The sequence below is a fragment of the Scyliorhinus canicula genome, chromosome 10, assembly GCF_902713615.1.
Source record: "Scyliorhinus canicula chromosome 10, sScyCan1.1, whole genome shotgun sequence".
Classification (NCBI taxonomy): domain Eukaryota; kingdom Metazoa; phylum Chordata; class Chondrichthyes; order Carcharhiniformes; family Scyliorhinidae; genus Scyliorhinus; species Scyliorhinus canicula.
This window is the reverse complement of record NC_052155.1, coordinates 107,258,203-107,282,323: the sequence shown is the minus strand read 5'-3', so window position 1 is coordinate 107,282,323 and position 24,121 is coordinate 107,258,203. Positions and strand designations below refer to the sequence as shown.

Genomic DNA, 24,121 nt, shown 5'->3' with positions numbered 1-24,121 from the left:
AAGTACCCTTCGCCTTAGAAAGTATTTAAATATTTTATCAAAAAAACTCCCAGAATATTAGTCAAAGAAACTTTTGTTCAATACTTACAGTGTATCGCTTTTTTTTCTCATGATGTTCATCAAAGCTGGGAATACTGACATTGGGGTGAGTTGATTTTGAATCCATTTTTGTTCGGTGTCAATTACTCGTTCCAAAACTGAACGTTGAATTTTATATGCTTTTATCCAAAACCATTAACTCATGTGCACAAACCTGTACATCCATTATGTCACCTAGAAAAGAACAAATGATCTTATTTGGACGATAGGAACAGTGGCCATCTCGGCATGATGCTGTGTCAGGTTATTAGATTTATTATCACATGTATGGAGGTACAGTGAAAAGTATTGTTCTGCGAACAGTTCAGGCAGATCGTTCCATGCATGAAAAAAATATAGGACATATGATAAATGCACAATGTAAATACATAACAGTGTGAAGCATACAGGTGAAGCATACGGAGTATAGTGCTAACAACAGTAGAGAAGCTGTGTGAAGAGATCAGTTCAGTCCATAATTGTTTTCAAACAATTTCCTTCTTCTTGACAAGAGGGACTAGGTTTGTGTGTAATCTATACATGCTGGCTGGAGTGAACAAGAAAATTCTTCATAGAAGTAGCCTACCATTATTTATTATATCATACCATGAGGATAAAATATATATTTTTTATACCACTGAGATGGAGACTAAGTCAATGGCAGCCAGGCACATTAAATTCTACAGGTGGCTTGGCCTTTTCTTTTGTAAATAATTTTAATTCGAATTTTTGAAAAATATCAACAGAACAATAATAGCAATAACAATAATAAACACCCTCAGCACCCGTACCACTGCATATAACAAACCCCCCCCCCCCAAGCCCAATAGACAACAAAATAAATTAACAATAAGCAAATTAACTTAAACACTATCCCCCTAAAACCCCCCCTTTCACTCCCCCCCCCTTTTCCTCCCCCTTTCCTCTCCCCCCCCTTTTCCTCCCCTTTCACCCCCCCCACCCCGAGTTGCTGCTGCTACTGACCTAGTTCCTTATCGTTGAGCCAGTAAGTCGAGGAATGGCTGCCACCTCCTAAAGAACCCTTGTACCAACCCCCTCAGGGCGAACTTGACCCTCTCCAGCTTAATGAATCCCGCCATGTCATTAATCCAGGTCTCCACATTCGGAGGTCTCGCATCTTTCCACTGCAGCAAGATCCTCCGCCGGGCTACTAGGGACGCAAAGGCCAAAACATCGGCCTCTTTCACCTCCTGCACTCCCGGCTCCACCCCAACCATCGCGAGTCCCCAGCCTGGCTTGACCCTGGATCCTACCACCCTCGACACCGTCCTCGCCATCCCCTTCCAGAATTCCTCCAGTGCCGGGCATGCCCAGAACATATGGGCATGGTTCGCTGGACTACCCGAACACCTGACACACCTGTCTTCGCCCCCAAAGAACCTGCTCATCCTAGACCTGGACATGTGGGCCCGGTGCAGCACCTTAAACTGGATGAGGCTAAGCCTCACACATGAAGAGGAGGAGTTCACCCTCTCCAGGGCATCCGCCCATGTCCCCTCCTCAATCTGCTCCCCCAGCTCCACCTCCCACTTAGCCTTCAGCTCCTCTACCGACGCCTCCTCCACCTCCTGCATCACCTGGTAGATGTCAGACACCTTCCCATCCCCGACCCACACCCTCGAAAGTACCCAAGCCCTTACCCCCCACGGGGGCAGCGAAGGGAACCCCTCCACCTGCCGCCTAGCAAACGCCTTGACCTGAAGGTACCTGAACATATTCCCCAGGGGGAGCTCAAACTTCTCCTCCAATTCACCAAGGTTCGCAAACCTCCCGTCAATGAACAGGTCTCCCAACTTCCTAATTCCCGCCCTGTGCCACCCCAGGAACCCGCCATCCATGTTCCCCGGGACAAACCGGTGGTTCCCCCGCAGCGGGGCCTCCACCGAGCCCCCCACTTCCCCCCTGTGTCGCCTCCACTGCCCCCAAATTTTGAGGGTAGCCGCCACCACCGGGCTCGTAGTGTACCTCGTTGGAGGGAGCGGCAGCCTTCAGGCTCGTGCCGCCACAGGACGCCATCTCCATCCGTTTCCATGCTGCCCCCTCCCCACCCATTACCCACTTACATACTATCGAGCCATTAGCCGCCCAATAGTACCCAGAGAGGTTGGGCAGCGCCAGCCCCCCTCTATCCCTGCCCCGCTCCAAAAAGACCCTCCTTACCTTCGGAGTCCCATGCGCCCAGACAAATCCCAGAATGCTGCTGTTCACCCTCCTAAAAAAGGCCCTCGGAATGAAAATGGGGAGGCACTGAAACAAAAACAAGAACCTCGGGAGCACCGTCATTTTAACGGACTGTACTCTACCCGCCAACGACAGCGTGTCCCACCGTTTAAATACCTCCTCCATCTGCTCCACCAACCTAGTAAAATTGAGCTTGTGCGGAGTCCCCCAGCTCCTAGCCACCTGAACCCCCAGGTACCTAAAACGCCTCACTGCCCTCTTTAGCAGGAGCCTACCAATCCCCTCCTCCTGATCTCCCGGGTGTACAACAAACAGCTCACTCTTGCCCAGGTTCAATTTATAGCCCGAGAAACTCCCAAACTCAGCAAGAATCTCCATCACCTCCGGCATTCCCCCCACCGGGTCTGCTACATACAGCAGCAAGTCGTCCGCATACAGCGACACTCGGTGCTCCTCCCCCCCCTCGCACCAAACCCCTCCACCTCCCCGAATCCCTGAGAGCCATGGCAAGAGGCTCTATTGCCAACGCAAAAAGCAAGGGGGACAGGGGGCACCCCTGCCTCGTCCCACGGTGGAGCCTAAAGTACTCGGACCTCCTCCCATTTGTCGCTACACTCGCCATCGGGGCCTCGTACAGCAACCTTACCCATTTAATAAACCCCACCCCAAACCCGAACCTCTCCAACACCTCCCACAAGTACCCCCACTCAACCCTGTCAAAGGCCTTCTCCGCGTCAAATGCCACCACAATCTCCGCCTCTCTTTCTGCTGCTGGCATCATTATCACATTTAGCAGCCTTCGCACGTTAGTGTTCAGCTGCCTCCCCTTCACAAAACTCGTCTGATCTTCATGTACCACCCCCGGCACACAGTCCTCTATTCTAGTGGCCAAGATCTTCGCCAGCAACTTGGCGTCTACATTCAGCAGTGAAATTGGCCTATATGATCCGCACTGCAAGGGGTCCTTATCACGCTTCAGGATCAGGGAAATCAGCACCCGAGACATCGTCGGGGCAAAACACCCCCCTCCCATGCCTCGTTGAAGGTCCTAACCAACAGGGGGCCCAGCAGGTCCGCGTATTTCTTATAAAATTCAACCAGGAACCCATCCGGTCCCGGCGCCTTCCCCGACTCTACGTGGCCAACCCCACGGATCAGCTCCTCCAGCTCGATCGGCGCCCTCAGTCCCTCCACCTGCTCCTCCTGCACCCTTGGAAATCGCAGCCTGTCCAAAAAACTCTCCATTCCCCCTCCCACCGCTGGCGGCTCCGACCGGTACAGTTCCCTGTAGAAGTCCCTAAAGACCTCATTGACCTCTGCCCCCTGCCGCACCACATTCCCATCTCTATCCTTCACTCCACCAATCTCTCTAGCCGCGTCCCGCTTACGCAGCTGGTGTGCCAGCATCCTGCTCGCCTTCTCTCCATACTCATAGACCGCTCCCTGCGCCTTCCTCCACTGTGTCTCCGCCTTTCTGGTGGTCAATAAATCAAACATGGCCTGCAAGCTACGCCGTTCCCCCAGCAATCCCTCCTCCGGGGCCTTCACGTACCTCCTATCCACACTCAACAACTCCTCCACCAGTCTCTCCCTCTCCCCCCTCTCCCTGTGGGCTCGGATGGAGATCAGCTCCCCCCTAATCACTGCCTTCAGAGCCTCCCACACCATCCCCACCTGGACCTCCCCAGTATCATTGACCTCGAGGTACCTCTCGATACATCCCCGAACCCTCCTACACACCTCATCAGCCAACAACCCCACGTCCAGACGCCAAAGCGGGCGCTGGTCGCGCACCTCCCCCATCTCCAGATCCACCCAATGCGGAGCATGGTCCAAAATCGCAATAGCCGAATACTCGGCCTCCTCCACCTTCGGGACCAGTCCCCTACTCAAAACAAAGAAATCAATGCGGGAATAAACCCTGTGCACATGGGAGAAAAAAAAAAAGAGTACTCCCGAGCCCTCGGCCTCCCAAACCTCCAGGGATCCACTCCTCCCATCTGGTCCATAAACCCCCTCAACACCTTGGCCGCCGCCGGCCTCCTGCCTGTCCTTGAACTAGTACGATCCAGTAGGGGATCCAGCACCGTATTGAAGTTCTCTCCCCCCCCCCCCCCCCCCCCCCCCCCCCCCCCCCCCCCCCCACGTTCAAGCCCCCCCACCTCCAGGCCAGGAATGCGGCCCAACATACGCCTCATGAAACCAGCATCATCCCAATTTGGGGCGTACACATTTACCAACACCACCCTCTCCCCCTGCAGCTTACCGCTCACCATCACATATCTGCCGCCACTATCAGCCACAACCTCAGATGCCTTACGGGTGGCTTGGCCTTGCCCAACTTTTGATACTATTATTGGGCGGCAAATGCTGAAAAGGTGTGGGATTCGGAGGAGCTGTGTGTCCGGGTGGAAGCAGAGTCTGTGAGGGGGACAAGACCGGGGGGGGGGGGGGGGGGGGGTGGTGGGGGGGTTTGGTAATGGTTCCGCTTCCGTTAATGCCGAAGAAACACGCTACCATGTGGTAGTAGCCACGTTAAAAATTTGGAGGCAGCTCCGTCAACATTTCAATTTCAAAGTTGCCTCTGTGCAAACCAGTTATTTGAGCCTGCTAGGCGGGATGTGGAGTGGAAGGATATGGGGTTGGACAAGGTGGTAGATTTATTTTAAGAAGATCGGTTCGCTAGCCTGGGAGCTGAAGGAGAAATATGGGCTTACGGATGATGGGTTCAGATATCTCCAGTTGCGTAGCTGGGTTAAAACGTCCTTTACAGCTTTCTTGATGAGGCAGTCTTCTACCTTGCTTAAGCGGATTTTATCCTGCTCAGGGTAGGAAGTGGACAGAACATCAAGCACATACCAGCAGATAGTGGGGGAGGAGTTGGGCTCGATTGAGGGACTGAAGTCAAAGCGGGTAGAAGAGCTAGGACCAATTTTGGAGGAAGAGGTTTGGAGCGAGACACTGAGGAGGGTGAACTCCTGGGGACCAAGGGCAATGTGTCCAAGTTTGCAGATCACACTAAGATGTGTGGTAAAGCAAAAAGTGCAGAGGATACTGGAAGTCTGCAGAGGGATTTGGATAGGTTAAGTGAATGGGCTCGGGTCTGGCAGATGGAATACAATGTTGACAAATGTGAGGTATCCATTTTGGTAGGAATAACAGCAAATGGGATTATTATTTAAACAATAAAATATTAAAGCATGCTGCTGTGCAGAGACCTGGGTGTGCCCGTGCATGAGTCGCAGAAAGTTGGTTTACAGGTGCAACAGGTGATTAAGAAGGCAAATGGAATTTTGTCCTTCATTGCTAGAGGGATGGAGTTTAAGACTAGGCAGGTTATGTTGCAATTGTATAAGGTGTTAGTGAGGCTACACCTGGAGTATTGCGTTTGGTTTTGGTCTCCTTACTTGAGAAAGGACGTACTGGCACTGGAGGGTGTGCAGAGGAGATTCACGAGGTTAATCCCAGAGCTGAACGGGTTGGATTACGAGGAGAGGTTGAGTAGACTGGGACTGTACTCGTTGGAATTTAGAAGAATATGGGGGGATCTTATAGAAACATATAAAAGTATGAAGGGAATAGATAGGATAGATGAGGGCAGGTTGTTTCCACTGGCGGGTGAAAGCAGAGCTAGGGGGCATAGCCTAAAAATAAGGGGAAGTAGATTTAGGACTGAGTTTAGGAGGAACATCTTCACCCAAAGGTTTGTGAATCTATGGAATTCCTTGCCCAGTGAAGCAGTTGAGGCTCCTTCATTAAATGTTTTAAGGTAAAGATAGATAGTTATTTGAAGAATAAAGGGATTAAGGGTTATTGTGATCGGGCCGGAAAGTGGAGCCGAGTCCACAAAAGATCAGCCATGATCTCATTGAATGGTGGAGCAGGCTCGAGGGGCCAGGTGGCCTACTCCTGCTCCTAGTTCTTATGTTCCTCGGCCTATGCAAAGCTGAGTTTCATTCAGCTAAATGTAATGTTTCGAGCACATCTCACGAGTGCTAGAATGTGCCAGTTTTTCGATGGGGTGGAGGAATCGATGCGATCGTTGTTTAAGGGGAACAGCATACCATACGCACATGTTCTGGTCATGCTCAAAGCCGGTGGGCTTCTGGAGGTACTTTTTTGACACCATGTCAGCAATCCCAAACATTGGGTTGGAGCTGTGCCCACTGGTAGCGATTTTGGGGGTTTTGGATGTGTTAGAGCTCCGGGCAGGGGCAGACATTCTGGCTTTTGTCTTGTTTGTGGCAAGCAGGTAGATTATACCGCCAAGCATCTCGCATGACTGGGTGATCTGATGGAGGTTTGCACCTCGAGCCGGTCAAGTGCACCGTGAGAGGGTCGGCAGCCTCTTATAATGTACTTTAAAGAGTTGGTCACTTTTAGCTGTAAGTGGGGGTGGGATGGGTTTGGTTTATATTGTTGTGGGGGGTGGGGTTAATAGTGTTATTGTTTGTTTTTTGTAAACTTTGTATGAAAAGTTAAAATTTCAAAAGTCTTTCCCCCCAAAAAAATTTAATTGCACTGGAGGCGATGCGTGACGGTGGCAGGAAATCCTACGCTGATTAAGTCAGAGGTGAGAAGGGACCGATGGCCGCAGCTCGCATGCACTTGCAGGTTATCGATTAGGTTTATTAATGAGCCACCTGACACCAGTTATCCTTGAGTCCATCAGAACTTAGTGGACTCGTTGACGTCGCACAGCTGTCCCATGCTTCCTGAAGACCACCCAGCAAACACCATCATGTTTGCTTGTGACCTCATGGGGTGAAGGTTCTTGTTGCCAATCACTCAATGCTTGATTGAGAGATCTAGCATAAGGATATTTTTTTGGGGGGGGGGGGGGGGGTGACGTCTTACCTCTGACCTCAAACCGGTGGACAAAACCCTGTTATCACATTAAAATCAGCCATTATCTTCAAGAGCTGATCCCATTAAAGGTTTTCTACTGTGAACATAGTTACTTTAAGATTGATATCTGGGGCATGAAAAACCTACTTTAATATGGAGAACATATTCTTCACGTTAAAAGCAATGGGGCTTATCTGTGCAAAGTTTGAGTGTATTCAGTATAACTGTATTTTCATATTATGTAGTAAACATAGAACTCTATAGTGCCAAAGGCATACTTCATATACAGTCAACTTTTTAAAAATTATTTCACAGGATGTAGGCATCACTGGCTAGGCTAGCATTTTAACCAATTTATGTGTGGCAGTGTGAGAGATAGTAGCAGCACACAGTTCTGAAACTGCCAGGAACCCCCAAGAAGAACTCGGACATCAGAACGGTTCTCTTTCTGCCACCGGGAGTCAAAGAGGAAGTTATAAAGCAATCAACTGTTGTCCTGCCAAAAGATTCAGCCAATCTTCAAACGTTGCAACCACAGAATTAATGAAGAACAATGATCCTACTCTTTCCCAGAACTTACTTGGCCTACTGAATCCACCTGAAAAATGCAAACACTAAGTGCGGAAGCCATTGCAGCTGTTAAACCGAACCACAACCTTTGTCCAGAAAGAAGGAACTCAAGCAATGGGCCCACAACAATATCTTAGAGACAGATTTAAAATCTCATCTTTTAAGTATCTTTTTATCTTCATCTGCATTCTAATCTTTGTATCTGTACTTTAGGTAATAACTTTATCACTTCTATCTAAGTAACTTTCAGCATTTTTATAATAACCCAACTTTTATCTTGTTTATGGCTTGTCTGCTGGGTTACAACATGCACTCACATGCACGCACACACACTGCAGGTCTACAGAAGCTGCCTTCTGACAAGGAGATGAAGAAAGAATTGGAGAATGCACCGAGTCCCAAATTATAACACTATTATAGATTGCAAAAATGCAAATTAAGAAAAAATAGAGCAATCAGAAGTTAAGGAAGTGAATGTTTAGAGGTGTGCCTCAGGGATCGGATTGGAGTCTTAGTTTTTGATTATAGTTATAGAAGATGTAGATGAAGAATAGAGAGCCAAATAGCTAAGTATGCTGATTAAATGGCATGGGTAGGAAATAACAGGTGAGGTGATAGATCTGGCCCAGCAAAGCAAACCAATGAAGTTAAACAAGTCATGGTACGGCAGTATCTTGGATATAGTGACCAAAATGTACTTGAGTTTGAAACCATAATTTAAGAAAGATGGAAGCAGGTAATGAAGAAGTACAGAAATTGATAGTTGTGAGTAATCGAAGCTTGGATGAGATGTGGGAGTAGAGAGATTACAAAGATATTTATACCAATGGTTCATAAACAAAAGACATTATTAAAAATCAATGGGTATGTCAAAGGACATAACACAAAGGAAAAAGTGTAGACAGCACCTTTAATGTAGAAAAATGCCCCACGATGATTCATCGTAACACGATCAGACAACTTTTGGCAAAACCAAAACGGAGATATTGGGAGAATTAACTAGTCAAAAGAAGGGTTTTGGCGGACTTCCAGTGACGTCATGCAAGTCGCATGAAAGATGGCTCCCACCAGGGTCTTTTTTTTTCATCCCTTTCGCCCGTTTTGCGGGGGCTTTTTGTACTCAAACCCAGCTGACCGAACTAGATAATGATTATTCAACGTAATTCTGTCCTAAGTCTCAATGAAAAGCCCACTGGAAAGAAAAACAAGTCTGGTAGCCCGACGAAGGAATCAGAGAGAAATAAGTTGGCAGAGGCAGCCATGCCCATCACGGTAGACACTTTCTGTGGTGATGCCGCAGAACTAGAAAGGTTTGGTAAGCAGATGGGCAGGTAGCTTGAAAGGCAAGGGAAAGAGATGAAGGAGTCTTTTAAAGCCCCATCGAGAATGCATCGAGTCTGATCAGAGAGCAGCTGGGTAAAACTTTGAAGGAGCAAGGCGAAACGTTCAAGGGCATGGAGGAGGCCTTGTTGCAGCATATGGGGTGGTTTGCCTCGCTGGAAGCAGAGATACTGCTCGTGGCAGAGAGCAACAAGGGCCTGAGGGCAAAAGGTGAAGATTTGGGAGAACAAGTTGAGCCGATGAACTAAAATAAGGCAAGTCACCCGGACCCTCCAAATGATAGTCATACATTGGGGATTCAACAGGATGCATTATTAAGAGAACAGAAAAAGAAACTGGACATAATGAAGAGGAAAGAAACAAATAAGAGTGATACAAAATTAAAGTAATGCTAACATTTTCTTTAAAATAATGGTATTTTTCAGGTTCTAAACTAATATTTACGTGGATGAAAATTTCAGTGCTACATATTGCAAATTAATTTTGTTTGCAAGGTCTAATTTTGCATTCAGATAAATTTGATGTGATCAATTACTGAGTGAAAAATTGCTGCAAAAGGAACAGCTTGTTCATAGTTCAAAAGCAAAATGCAACATATGCTGGAAATTTGAAGGAAAAACAGAAAATGCTAGAAATACTTAGTAGGTCAGTAGCATCTGTGCAGAGAGAATAAAAATCAATGTTTCAGGCTGATGACTTTTCATCTCACCAGGGACTTGAGCGCCTAAGGCAGCAAGGTGGCATAGTGGTTAGCACTGCTGCCTCACAGCGCCAGGGACCTGGGTTCAATACCGACCTTGGGTGACTGTGCAGCGTTTGCATTTTCCACCCATATCTGCACGGACTTCCTCCGGGTGCGGTTTCCTCACATGAAGATGTGCATTGGCCGTGATAAACTGCATCCAGGGTTAGGTGGGGTTGCAGGGATAGGGTGGGGAGTGGACCGAGATAGGGTGTTCTTTCAGAGGGTCAACGCAGACTTGGTGGCCAAATGGCCTCCTTCGGCATTATAGAGATTCTATGATTGAACCTCAGAATAGTGGGGCTGCCAGGGGGAGTGTTGGGGCTGCCAGGGTGAGTGGTGGGCTCAAGGCCAACCAAGTACTTCTCAGTTATTTTCTTGGCTGGGGGGAAGTAAGAATGAGATGTTCTCCCCTTTGGAGTTGGATAGAGTTCATTAGTAACTCCGGTTGGACTTCCAGTGGTGGCCATGGAGCGAGTGGTCACACATCTGGTGGATCCCGCTTAAGGTGCAATTCTATGGTCCATTCCCACCCAATCGGAGGGATGTTTGATGGCAAAAGGTGCATGAGTACTGGGGGAATGTAGTACTCCTTTGGTGGGACCAGTTTATGGCTTACCAAACAGGAGTGTAACAAACAAGAGGCAGCAACTTGACCGGGAGATTAATAGAGGTGTGACATCGGAAAAGATGGCGGAGACTGGTAGAGCAGCGCTGCCCGCCCAATGGTCTACGGAGCAGCTTGTGAAATTTCTCAACAACAAGTTCCAGCAGCAAAGGAAGGAGGCCTCAGAGTGCCTGAGTTGATGGGGAGCACAAGGATTGACTGACCTGGCTAGAGGCAGAGATGGGGATGGTGACAAGCAGCCAAAAATAAAGGCTGAGGAAGAAAATGGAGGAACTTGAAAACTGCTCCAGGAGGCAAAATCCCTGGATCATGGGGATGCCTGAGAGTATTGAAGGAGCACAGGCTGCCAAGTATGTGGCGAACATGTTGGAGAAGCTGATGGGAGAAGGAGTCTTCGACCATCCTCTTGAGGTAGTGTGGTGAATGTGAGTCACACCGGATTATAATCTGTATATACATGTGTCTATATTGTAAGTGCAGTTGCACTACCTGACCACCAGGGGGAGTAGCTCTGGGAATGCTCGAGAATTGTACTGGGCTTCTCCCTTGGCTCCGCCCAGGACTCCTCCCCCTGGAGCTGCTGTATAAAGATCAGTGCCACATGGTCAGCCGGCCAGTTCACCGAAAGTTCAATGGCTAACAGGCTGGCTCTGTTGTGAGCATATTAAAACCGCTATTCTAATCCTATAAGCACGTGTCCGTAGAATTGTTGGTTCCAACAGGCAGATCGAGCGCACAGTGCACTGAGGAGGCCGCAAGAAGATGAACCAGCGAATGCATGAGGCTGCATGGGGGTGGGGGGGGGGGGGGGGGGGGGGGGGGTGGCGTTGGCAATGGTTATGATGATGGAAGTGGAGGAGGTGCCTTTTGCTTTTTCTTGGTTGGAGCGATAGGGGTTTCTAGAGACCCCATGTTAGCTGGTTGGGCTAGTTAATGGGAGTGAAGTGGGGGATTGTCAGGAGGAGGGTGTGGGGGAGGGGGGAATAGGTTGGTTCTTTATTTGATTATGGGGAGGAGGGATGCTGGGATCAGTGTGGTTGTTGTAGCACAGTCGGTTAGGGAGGGATGGTGGAGGACATCTTGCGGTGGGCTCAGATGAGTGAGGCATGAACCGGGGGGGGGGGGGGGGGGGGGGGGGGGGGCTGGTTAAAGAAGAGTTATGGCTGACCTGCAGGGAAGGGTGGGGTGGGGAGCTCCCGACCCAGTTGATTACATGGAACTTGCGGGGTTGAATGGCCAGTTTAACGGTCGCGTGATTTTGCACACGATGTTTGAAAGCAGATGTCATGTTTCTCCAGGAGACACACCTGAAGCTGGGATATCAGACGAGGCTGAGTAAGGGGTGGGTGGGGTTAGATGTTCCACTCGGGGTTGGACATGAAGGCGAGGTGGGGTGGCGGTGCTGATCAACAAGGATGTGGCTCTCGAGGTTGGTAATATTTTAGCTGACCCTGGAGCACATATAGTAAGCTGGAGGGGATGCCTGTGGTCCTGCTGAACATTATGCCCCAAATTGGGATGATATGAATATCTTGAGGCAAGTATTAGGGAAGATTCCAGACCTGAACAATCACCGGCTGATAATGTAGGAGCGATTTTAACACAGTTCTGTGTCAGAGGCTGGACCGGTCGTGTCCCAGGTCTTTTGAAGGTTTTGGCTATGGCAAAAGAGTTGAGGGGATTCATGGGCCATATGGGAGTGTAGGGGGGGGTGGGGGCATGGCGGTTTTGGAGGGTGTAGGTGGAAACGTTCTTGTACTTTTTCGCAGGTGTACTCCCAGATTGATTTCTTTTTGTAATGAATAAGGCACTGTTGGCAGGGGTAGCGCACTGCGCACTGTACTGGGTAGATGTGAGTGGCACAGATAGGGGCTCAGCGGCCGCAGTGGGAGATTGGATGTGGATAAGGGCGTGTGTGAGGTGAGGGCACCATCCAAAGCTATGCAGAGCAAAACAACACGGGGAGGTCACGGCCTCCATGATGTCGGAGGCACTGAAGGCCACAGTAAGAGGTGAATTCATCTCAATTATGCGCACAGGAAGAGAGAGGGTTGAACGAGGAGAGAGCAAGGCTACTGGATGAGATTTTGGGGGTGGATCGGAGGTACTCCGTTGAGCCAGAGGAGGCACTATAACAAAGAAACAGAGGCTCCAGATGGAGCTTAGGTTGGTGCCCCCAGAGAAGGAGAAAGGGCAATTGCAGAGGCCCAGAAGGGCAGTGTATTCATATGGAGAAAAAGTGAGCAGGATGTTGGCGTACCAACTAAGGAACCAAGCAGCGACAAGAGAGATTGGAAGGGTGAGGAATGAAAGAGGCACTATGGTGTCGGACCTGGAGGGGGTGAATGGTGTGTTCGAGGGATTTTACAGAAGGCTGTACGTGTTGGAATCTCTACTTGGGGAGGATGATATGAGGTGCTTCTTGGATGGGTTGGTGGGCCAAATGGGTTTCCAGAAGAGTTTGATAAGAAGTTTGGTGCGGAACTGGGGCCCCTGCTTGTGGGGGGGTACAATGAGTCGAGGGAAAGGGGGGTGCTCCCTCCCACATTTTTGCAGGCGTCAATCTCGTTGATTTAAAAGAAGGATGGGGATCTGCAGCAGTGTGGGTTGTACTGCCCGATTTTCCTATTGAATGTGAATGCGAACTTGTTAGCATCGTGGATAGAGGACTGTGTGTCGGGTGTGATGAGGGATGGGGGGTGGTTTGTGAAAGGGCGGCAGCTGTCGACAAATGTGCGCAGGTTGCTCAATGTTATTATGGTGCCCTCAAGAGGGGCGGGAGGTGGGGGTGATGATGGACCCAGAGAAGGCTGTTGATCGGGTCGATTGGGCGTGTTTGATGTGCTGGGCCGGGTCAGGTTTAGGCAGGACCTCATGGATTCGGTTCGGCTGCTGTACATGGTGCCGATAGCTAGTGTCCGGACGAACAAGACATGTTCAGAATACTTAAGTTTGAACCGGGGGACTAGGCAGGGGTGTCCCATGTCCCCGTTGCTTTTTGGTCTGGTGATAGCGCCATTGGCGCTCAGGACATCAAGGGGTGGTGAAGGATTGAGCCGGGAGGGGGTCGAGAATTGGGTTCTGTTGTATGCAAATGATCTTCTGTTATATATCTCGGAGCCGGTGGGGAGTTTCAGTAGGAGATCCAGAGGAATTTGGCCGTTTCTGGTGGGTGTAAATTGATCATGGGAGAAAATGAGATGTTCCCGATTACTTCAGAGAGCAGGAGAGGAGGCATGGGGAGTTGTCATTCTGTGTGGTGGGCATGGCGTTTCAGTATCTCGGGATACAGATGACGCGGAGCTGAGCCCAGCTTCATAAATTGAATTTGGCATCATTGGAGGAGGATAAGAAATCTAAGAGGTGGGATGTGTTGCCTTTGTCTTTGGCAGAGTGCGTGCAAATGGTTAGAATAATGGTGCTGCCAAAGTTCTTTCCAGAACCTCCCTATCTTTGTTCCTAAGTCCTTTTTAAGAAAGGTGAATGGGTTGATTTTGAGGTTTGTGTGGGTGGGGGTGTCTTTGGAAAGAGGGGTTGCTGGCAGTGAAGAGTCTGCTGAATTACTACTGGGCTGTGAATATCACAATGGTCAAGAAATGGGCAGTGGAGGAGGGATCAGCGTGGGAGCAGATGGGTGTAGCGTAGTGTAGGGGACTACTTGGAGTGTACTGTTGTTGGCACCCCTCCGTTCTCACTGGTCCGGTATTCTGTGAGCTCGGTGGTGGTCTCAGCATTGTGAATTTGGATCCAGTGCAGGCAACATTCGGGTTAGAAAGTATATTTCTGTGGGCAGCGATATGCGATAAACATAGGTTTGTGCCGGTGGGGCTGGATGTGAGTTTCCAAGGGTGGTGACAGGTGGGGATAGAGTACTTCAGGGATTTGTTCATAGGGGATAGGTTTGTGGGTCTGGAGGAGCTTGAGGGAACGTATCAGTTGCCTAAGGGGAATAGGTTCAGCCACCTGCAGGTGAGAGACTTTGTGAGGAAAGAGGTGCCATCTTCCCCAGGGATGCCACCTCTGGTTGCTACAAGAGGAGCTGTTGCACAAAGATGACATAGTGGCAGATATTTATGGAGAGCTGATGGGAGAGGGAGGGCACTCCAGTAGAGGAGATTAAGTGCAAATGGGAGGAGGAGTGGTGCTGGGGGAGGAATTGAGAGCCGGGCTGTGGAAGGAAGCCCTGCGTCCTCGTGTGCATGAGGTTAAGCCTCATCCAGTTAAAGGTGGTGCATAGGGCCCACATGTCTGTTGTGAGGATGAGCCAGATCTATGCAGGGTTGGAGGATAAGTGTGGGCAGTGTGTGGGGGGGCCTGTGAACCAAGTCCACATGTTCTGAGCTTGTCCAAAGTGGAGGGAGTTCTCAGATGTCATGTCCGAGATTTTGGGTGTAGGGGTGGCCCACAATCCGGAGGTGGGGATATTTGGAGTGTCGGAAGAAACGGGAGTTCAGGTGGGGAGAGGCGCCGATGTTTGGCCTTTACCTCCCCGAAAGCTCGTAGATAGATTTTGTTTGTGGGACTGGGAGCCGCCAGAGGTGGCGGTGTGGGTGACCGGCATGGCAGAATTGTTGCACTTGGAAAAGGTTAGGTTCGCCATACAGGGAGCGGAGGAGAGGTTCACCTGGAGCTGGAAGTTGTTTACGGACTTCTTTAAAGTGAATTAAGGCGTTAGCAGGATGGGGGTAGAGAGACCTAAGAATTTGTAATGAAGGGATGATGCACCATGGTGGTAATAGCTGACTCGATGGTGAGGGGTTGTGAGGAAATCCCAACAAGGTTAGTCACCTGGAACATGCGGGGCCTGGGGAGGGGGTCTATGAAAAAGGACAAGTTTTCTCATTAAAAGAGTTTAGGGGCTGATGTTTTTAATGGGGGACTCACCTGCGGACACGGGACCAGACCAGGCTAAGGAAGGCCTAGGTGAGCCATGTTTTACACGCAGACTTTGATAGCAGGGCCCGAGGAGGTGGCGATTTTGACAAAGGGCCCAATTTCAGCCGGGGAAAGTCCTGGCTGATCAGGGGGGTTGGCACGTGATGGTTACAGGCACAAGGCACACTGGAGAGAAAGTCGGTGAACTTGTATGCCCTGAATAATAATAATAATCTTTATTGTCACAAGTAGGCTTACATTAACACTGCAATGAAGTTACTATGTAAAACTTTGAGTCGCCACATTCCAGATAAGGGGCTGGTTTAGCACAGTGGGCTAAATAGCTGACTTGCAATGCAGAACAATGCCAGCAGCGCGGGCTCAATTCCCGTACCGGCCTCCCCGAACAGGTGCCGGAATGTGGCGACTAGGGGCTTTTCACAGTAATTTCATTGAAGCCTACATGTGACAATAAGCGATTATTATTATATTATTTTTCCAGGGCCTGTTAGGGTACACAGAGGGAGAATTCAGAATGGCCAGTTCACCGGACAGCATGGGTGCGATTCTCCGAAATGGAGACAAACTCCCGACGCCGGAGTGAAAACCGGAGTGTTTCACTCCGGCGTCGGAGCCCGCTCCTAGTCCCCTATTCTCCCGCCCCCGGGGGGGCTAGGAGCGGCGTCGCGTATTTTAAGTGCGCTGGGTCTTGGCGCCACGTAAAAAGCGGCGCCGCGTAAATGATGCAGCCGGCGTCGCGTAAATGAAGTCACCCGTGCATGCGCGGTTGCCTTCCTCCCCGAGGCCGCTCCACAAGAAGATGGCGGATGGATCTTGCGGGACGCTGGAGGAAAGAAGGACCTCCTTTAGAGAGGTCGGTCCGCCGATCGGTGGGCCCCGATTGCGGGACAGACCCCATCGGAGGCCCCACCCCCCCGGTGCAGGAACCCCCCTCCCACCCCACAGGTCGCCCCCCCCAGCGTTCCCGTGCAGTTCCCGCCGGCAGCAACCAGGTGTGGACGGCGCCGGCGGGAACCTGTCGTGTTGGGGCGGCCGCTCAGCCCATCCGGGCCTGAGAATCGGCGCTTGCCTTTTACAAACGGCAAACGCCGATTCTCCGAGCGGCCAGCCGTGATTCTCACCGCATTGGTTTGGGGGGGGGGGGCTGGGAGAATCGCGTGCGGGTGCCGGGGCGGGACCTGCACGGTGCCCCGGCGATTCTCCCACCCGGGGTGGGGGAAGAATTCCGCCCCATGCCTTTCAGGACTTGTGGGAGGAAACCGGAGGAAACCCACAGAGACACAGGGAGAACGTGCAGACTCCACACAGAGGGTGACGCAAGCCAGGAATCGAACCTGGGATCCTGGCGCTGTACAGCAACAGTGCTAACCACTGTGCTACCGTGCTTGTGACGATGTTTCAGCATAATAACAGAACTATTTAGAAAGATTTAGTTTCAGAATAACAATATTAACAGAATGGGGAAATTTAGTTCCAGAATAACAATAATAACAAAATGGAGTAATTTAGTTGCAGAACAATAATAATAATAATAAAACGGGGAAATTTAGTTGCAGAATAACAATAATAACAGAATAGCAAAATTTAGATCCAGAGGTATCGGACCTGCTGATGGGGCAGATGTCCCAGCCTCCGCCTCGCTGTTTGCTCAGAGGCGAACCCTGTTGAGTTGGAGGCTGGCAATGCCACCTAAGACATTGGTGTGGCTAGGTGATTTAAGGGAGTTTTTACACCTCAGGTGGGTCAAATACACTGAGGGGTTCTATCGGAGATGGCAACCACTTATATTGTAAAGAGTAACTAATAAAATTGACCAGCATGTGAGTTATGAGTGCAAGCATGTGCTTGTGTATGGGTTGGTTTGTGGTAGTGAGATTCACCTGAGGAAGGAGCAGTGCTCCGAAAGCTAGTGTTTGAAACAGACCTGTTGGACTTTAACCTGGTGTTGTAAGAAATTATTTATGCCATAGTCACTTAGACATTGGACTATTCCATTTAAGGAATTGGTCACTTTTAGCTGTTAGGAGGAGAAAGGGTTGCTTTGTTTACTGCATTTGTGTTTTTGTTCTTTTAGTTTATTGCTATTGTTTAGATATTTTGTACTTTTTGTATTTTTTGGTCTTGAATAAAACATTTATTTTTCCAAAAAGGTGAGATAGTTTGAGGGGAGAGATTCAAGGTGTAAATTTCAAAGCATAGGATTCTAATGCTGAAAGAACGGCCACGAATGCAGGGCCAAACTAAGGCAGAATTCATAAGAGACCAGAATTGGAGAAATGCTGAATTTTCCAGAGGGCTATGAAAAATTTACAGAGATGGGGTGTTGAGGAGGGGGGATTTGATAGAGCAGTACGAGGCCATGTAGGAATTTAAACATAGGAATAGTCATTTTTAAATTTGAGTTGATAGGGGGCCAGGAGGTAATGTAGTCACCAAGCATGGAGTGATGGCTCAATTGGACCTGATGAAGGACGGATTACAAAAAGGAGAAAATTTGAATGATCTTTAATGAAGGTAGGAGAGTAATGGAATAGTGCAATGTCTAAGTGACTATGGCATAAATAATTTCTTAACACCAGGTTAAAGTCCAACAGGTCTGTTTCAAACACTAGCTTTCGGAGCACTGCTCCTTCCTCAGGTGAATCTCACTACCACAAACCAACCCATACACGAGCACATGCTTGCACTCATAACTCACATGCTGGTCAATTTTATTAGTTACTCTTTACGCTGACCCGCTCACATGATGGTCAATTTTATTATTTAATATTTTTTTTAAACTTAACAACGTATTGCTTTTGCATTGCCTTGCTTTCAAACTCAGAAATTGTTTCTTTCCTTAAAACACACTTGAAATTCAATTTATTGTTCTGCCAAACCTGATTTTTCCCAAAATGTACTCCTCAGCCCCCGATAATATGCAAATATAGGCCCCAAGCAAAAAAGGTTGGGCAAACCTGGGTGTGGTCTTAACTCCACTTTTGCCATCTGCAACCGATTGTTGTAAAACCCATCCGGTTCACTAACATCCTTTAGGGGAGGATATCTACCATCTTTATTTGGTCTGGCCTACATGTGATTCCACGCCCACAGCAATGTGCTCGACTCGCAACTGTCCTCTGAAATGGCTAACCTGCTCACTGATGCTCAGTTTGGATTCCACAGTGGTACGTGGCTTCAGATCTTATCACCTCAGTCCAAAACTGAATTCCAGAGGTCAGGTGAGAGTGACTAACCTCAACAAGATCATCAAGATGAAGGTCGCAGACCAGAACTGTTAACAATATTTCTCTCCCATTGATGCTGATAGATCTGCATTGTAAAAATCCCAAAACCGGTTCTCAGGGCTCACCACTGTAAATCTTCACCAAGTCCAAAAAAAATAACCGTTCGTCAAAACTTTGTTTTCTGTCACTCAGCCAACTTTACATTCATACTACCAATGTCCCTTTTACTCCACGGGCTTTTATTTTGCTGACCAGCATGTGATACATCTCTTTTGAAGACTTTTCGGAAGTTCATAAACATCACATCAACTGCATTAACCTCATCCACCTCCTCTGCTAACTCGAGAAAGTTAGCTAAACAGGATTTACCCATAACAAATCCATGCTAGCTTTCTTTAATCAATCCATTCCTAATAATGATAATAATGTTTATTATTGTCACAAGTAGGCTTACATTAATGCTGCAATGAAGTTACTGTGAAAATCACAGTGACCGTTAACTTTGTCCTGGTCATCATCCCATCACCAAGTAAAAACTGACTGGCTTGCAGTTCCTGTCTTGTTCTTGTAGCCATTTGTAATTCAACAGTCCTCTGTCAACACCCATGTAACTAAGCAGGATTGGAAGATCATGGTCAGTGCCTCTGCAATTTCCACCTTTATTTCCCCAAGTATCCTTGGATACCTTTGATCCAGTCCAGATTTTTCCATTCGGCCCATCGAGTCTGCACCGACCCACTTAAGCCCTCACTTCCACCCTATCCCCGTAACCCAATAACCCCTCCTAACCTTTTTGGTCACTAAGGGCAATTTATCATGGCCAATCCACCTAACCTGCACGTCTTTGGATTGTGGGAGGAAACCGGAGCACCCGGAGGAAAACCCACGCAGACACAGGGAGAACATGCAGACACGGGGAGACAGTGACCCAGTGGGGAATCGAACCTGGGACCCTGGTGCTGTGAAGCCACGGTGCTATCCACTTGTGCTACCGTGCTGCCCATATGACTTATCAACTTTAAGTACAGCCAGCTTTTCTAATACATCGTCGATCAATTTTTAGCTCATCAAGTGTCTCAACTACCTCATCTTTCTCAGAAACCAACTGCTTTTTCAGATGTTCATGTGCCTTTCCCAGATCCTAGTTGGAAAGACAAGGTTGCAACCTCAACAACATCAGACGCACTAGAGATGTCAGGAACCAGAAGATAAAATAGAAGTCCTGAAGCTAATATCATTTACTTTGGATGAACTATTTTGTACTTCCACAATTTGAGAGAAATAGCAATTGTAATTTTTCCTACTTTCAACACAAATTGATTAAGGATGTCTCGATCAATCTGTTGTAGTTAGATATAAGGTATATTGTGGACTTCCGGTGGTGGCCATGGAGTGAGCAGCCACACATTTGGTAGCTACCACTCAAAGTGATATTTTTTGGTCCTTTCCCCGTCTGAGGGGCGAAGTTTTGGATGGAAAGAGGTGGAGGAGTACCAGGAGAAGAGGTAACTTCTCTGGTGTGGCTGATGGATGGATCCATGAACTAGGAGTGGGTTGAGAAGAAAGTCTTCGTGGTGCACCACAGGCTAAGATGGCAGAGGGCAAAGGGCCTGTTCTGCCCGATCAGTGGTCAACAGAGCTGGTGGAATTTCTAAATGTTAAGTTCAGCCAGCAGAGGAAGGAGGCCCTGAAGGATCTGGCCTTGGTGGTGGAACTGATTAAAGCAGGTATTGAGAGAGTGGAACAGAGGCTGGAGTCAGGCGATCCAAAAAGTGGAGGTGGCAGTGGGGAAGAACAAGGAGCAGCTGGCCTCGTTGGTGGCCAAAGTGGGGGTTATGCGGGAGACCAAAGTGGCTGAAGGAGAAGGTGGAGAATCTGTAGAATCACTCCCAGAAATCAAAATTTCAGGATTGTGGGGATTACTGAAGGCATCAAAGGGGCGGAGGCCGGCACTTGTGGCCAAAATGTTGGAGCAGTTGATGGGGAAGGGGATTTTTGAGCGGCCCCCGAGGGTCAACTGAGCGCACAGGTGCTGATGCGGAGGCCGCAAGCAGGCGAGCCGACAAGGGTGATGGTGGGGCGGTTTCACCACTTTTATGATAAAGAGAAAATTCTTCAGTGGGCGAGGCAGAAGAGGAAGTGCACCTGGGAAGGGAACGAGCTGCAGGTGTATCAAGACCTGGGTGCATAACTGGAGAAGAGGAGGGCTGGGTTTAACCAGGTGAAGGCCGCCCTCTTCAAGAAGGGGTAAAGTTTGAGGTGCTGTACCCAGCCCGTCTCTGGGTGACTTTCCAGAAGCGAGTGTAATATTTTGATACACCAGAGGAGTGGATGAGTTTCTGAGAGACAATGGACTGGCAGAAGGAGGGCATTGAACTTTGGAGGAGTTTGTGAAATTTCTTTGTTCTTGGGAAACTTTTCCCCTTGAAATGTTCTTTTAATTTTGATCGCGGAGTGTTGGGAGGGCAGGTCCCTCTGTGGAGGGGGGAAATATCATGGGTGAGCGCACCTTTTCAGATTCTTTTGTTATGCGGGTAGGGGGTTTGGAGGCCTTAGGTGGGGGGCTACTATGCTATTTGGGTGGGCTAGTTAAAAGGAGTGTAATGGGGGTTGTCAGGAGATAGACATTGGGGATGGGGTTGTTGTTTTGTTCGGGGGTGGGGGGAAAAAGGGGTTACTGGCAAGGGCATGGACATTGTGGCACAGCTCGAAAAGGAGTGATGACGGTGAACATTAGAGGGTGGACCAGTAGAGTCACGTGACATGGGCTAGCCCAAAAAAGGATATGGTTGATCGGCAGGATTGGGGGGGCTCAACCAGCTGATCATGTGAAATGAGAGAGGGTTGATTGGGTCGGTCAAAAGGTCACGTGTGTTCACGCACCTAAGTAGTCTGAAGGCAGACGTGGCCTTTTTGCAGGAGGCACACTTAAAGATAAGGGGACATCGAGCACAGGGTTTCGCTGTACATGGATGACCTGTTATATACATTGGACCCACTGGGTGGCATTGGGGACATTATGTTCGGATCTCTGGGTACAAGTTGAACATGGGAAAGAGCGAGGTGTTCCCGATTGAGACCAGAGTGCAGGAGAGGAGGTTTGGAGAGTTGACGTTTTAAAGGTAGTGGGGGAAGAGTTTTAGATACCTGCGCATTCAGGTCACGCTGGGATTGGACGCAGCTGCACAAGTTAAATTTGATTCGGTTGGTGGAGCAGATGAAGGGAGACTTCAAGGAGGTAGGATGTGCTGCCACTATCGTTGGCGGGACGGGTTCAGAAAGTAAAGATGCCCGCGCTGCCAAGGTTCCTGTTCGTATTTCAGAACCTCCGGGTCTTTGTACCGAAGTCGTTCTTTAACTGTGCTGATCTCTGGGTGTGTGACCTGGCAAAAGTCCTCAGGCTGGAGAAGGTCAAGTTCGTCCTGAGGGGGTGGGTTGATGAGTCTGCTCGGAGGTGGAAGCCGTTCATTGACTTCTTTCTTTAAGGAATTTTGAGGAGTCAACAAAAGGGGAGATGGGAGTAAGGGGGTCATAATGGGGAGGGCAGGACAGGAGATGGTAGCATAATTGTGGAGCGAAAAGAGTGGGTGTTCATTATTGATAATGTTGTACAAGTTTGCTTCTGCTTCGGTTTGTTTTTTATGAAAGTGCCTGATAAATGTTTTTTTTTAAAAAGATCTGAGAGACATTGTTAAGACTATTTGCATTGTTTACAAGTGTTTCTTTTTGAGGTCAGAGTAAGATTGTATGCAAAATCAACACCAATCTGCATGCTGCTTTGGGCAGTCTATAATGTTTACACAAACTCAAAAGCGATTTTATACTGTGGAATTATAGACAGCAGAGAGAGAGAGAGGGGGAATAAATTTTCACCTGAATAGATGTTACATTTTATACCGTTTTCCAGCGTTCACTAGTTAGTGAGTGCTCAAAGGCATTAATTAATTAGGTGAGCAGGTTGGTGACCAAGATTTTATGCATTTAAACAGGGACTGTAATTTAAACCAGCACTGTGAATAGAGAAGTATGGCATTAAATTTATAACTTAACTAGTTAAACTACATAACAGTTGAGTGATATTTCTAAACTTTAAACTTCATTAAATAGATATGTTGTCGCATTTTTAAAAATTTGTTCATGGGACGTGAACATCGCAGGCTATGCCAGCATTTATTGCCCATCCTTAATTGCCGTTGCGGGGGCAGTTAAGCGTCAACTACATTGCTGTGGGTCTGAAGTCACATGTAGGCGAGACCAGGCAAGGATGGCAGATTTCCTTCCCTAAAAGGGCATTCGTGAACCAGATGGTTATTTTTAAAAATAATTTTTATTCAAATTTTCAACAACAATTTTTTATCACAACAAAGAAAAACAGTACCCCCCCCCCCCCTCCAAATACAAAACAATAAATTAACAAGAAAAAGAAATAGTCATAGAACCATGAAAACGAACCCCCGTAACAAACCCGTAACCCCCTCCAATCCCCCCCCCCCCCCCCCCCCCCCCCCCCCTTCCGGGTTGCTGCTGAAGTTAACCACCCTCTAATGCTCCGCCAGGAAATCAAGAAAAGGCTGCCACCACTGGAAGAACCCCTGCACCAAGCCCCTCAGGGCAAACTTGACCCTCTCCAGTTTAATGAACCCAGCCATGTCGCTGATCCAGGATTCCGGGCTTGGGGGCTTCGCATCCCTCCACTGTAAAAGAATCCTGCGCCAGGCTACCAGGGACGCAAAGGCCAGAATGCCGGCCTCTTTCGCCTCCTGCACTCCCGGCTCCGATGCTACCCCAAAAATTGCGAGCCCCCAGCCCGGTTCCACCCTGGAGCCAACCACCTTTGACAAGGTCCCTGCCACCCCCTTCCAAAAGCCCTCCAACACCGGACACGCCCAAAACATGTGGGTGTGATTCGCTGGGCTCCCCGAACACCCGTCCTCTCCCCCCCCTCCCCCCAAAAGAACCGGCTCAGCCTGGTCCCAGTCATATGCGCCCAATGCAGCACCTTTAATTGGATTAGACTAAGCCGTGCGCAAGAGGAGGAGGAATTCACCCTCCCCAGGGCGTCCGCCCACGTCCCCTCATCTATCTCCTCTCCCAGCTCCTCCTCCCACTTCGCTTTCAGCTCTTCCACCAAGGCCGCCTCCTCCTCCTGCATCACCTGATAAATTGCCGAGATCCTGCCCTCACCGACCCACGTCCCCGAGAGCACCCTATCCTGAACCCCCCTTGGCGGCAATAGCGGAAACTCCGCCACCTGCCGCCTAACAAACGCCCTAATCTGCATATACCTGAAAGTATTCCCTGGGGGGAGACCCCACTTTCCCTCCAACTCCTCTAAGGTCGCAAACTTCCCGTCAAGGAAGAGGTCCCCCATCCGACTCATACCTGCCCTGTGCCAGCTCAAAAACCCTCCATCTATCCTCCCTGGTACAAACCGGTGGTTCTCCAATATCGGGGACCTAACTGAGGCCTTCACTTCCCCCCCCCCTATGCCACCTCCACTGCCCCCAGATTTTGAGGGTAGCCACCACTACTGGACTCGTAGAGTACCTTGCCGGGGGGGGGGGGGGGGGGAGCGGCAACGGCGCCGCC

The 24,121-nt window shown here is 49.1% G+C and overlaps 1 protein-coding gene across 6 annotated transcripts in view; it reads right to left on the bottom strand.

Moving 5' to 3' along the window:
- sgk3 (serum/glucocorticoid regulated kinase family member 3) overlaps positions 1-24,121 on the bottom strand; it is a 189,854-nt gene that overhangs the window by 98,071 nt on the left and 67,662 nt on the right. For all 6 annotated transcript variants that reach the window (XM_038809514.1, XM_038809512.1, XM_038809513.1 and 3 more), the window contains one exon: positions 89-273. In XM_038809514.1, the coding sequence (XP_038665442.1) occupies positions 89-166 (78 nt within the window). In that variant the 5' untranslated portion in view covers positions 167-273. Of the gene's footprint in view, positions 1-88; positions 274-24,121 lie in introns of those variants that run through there.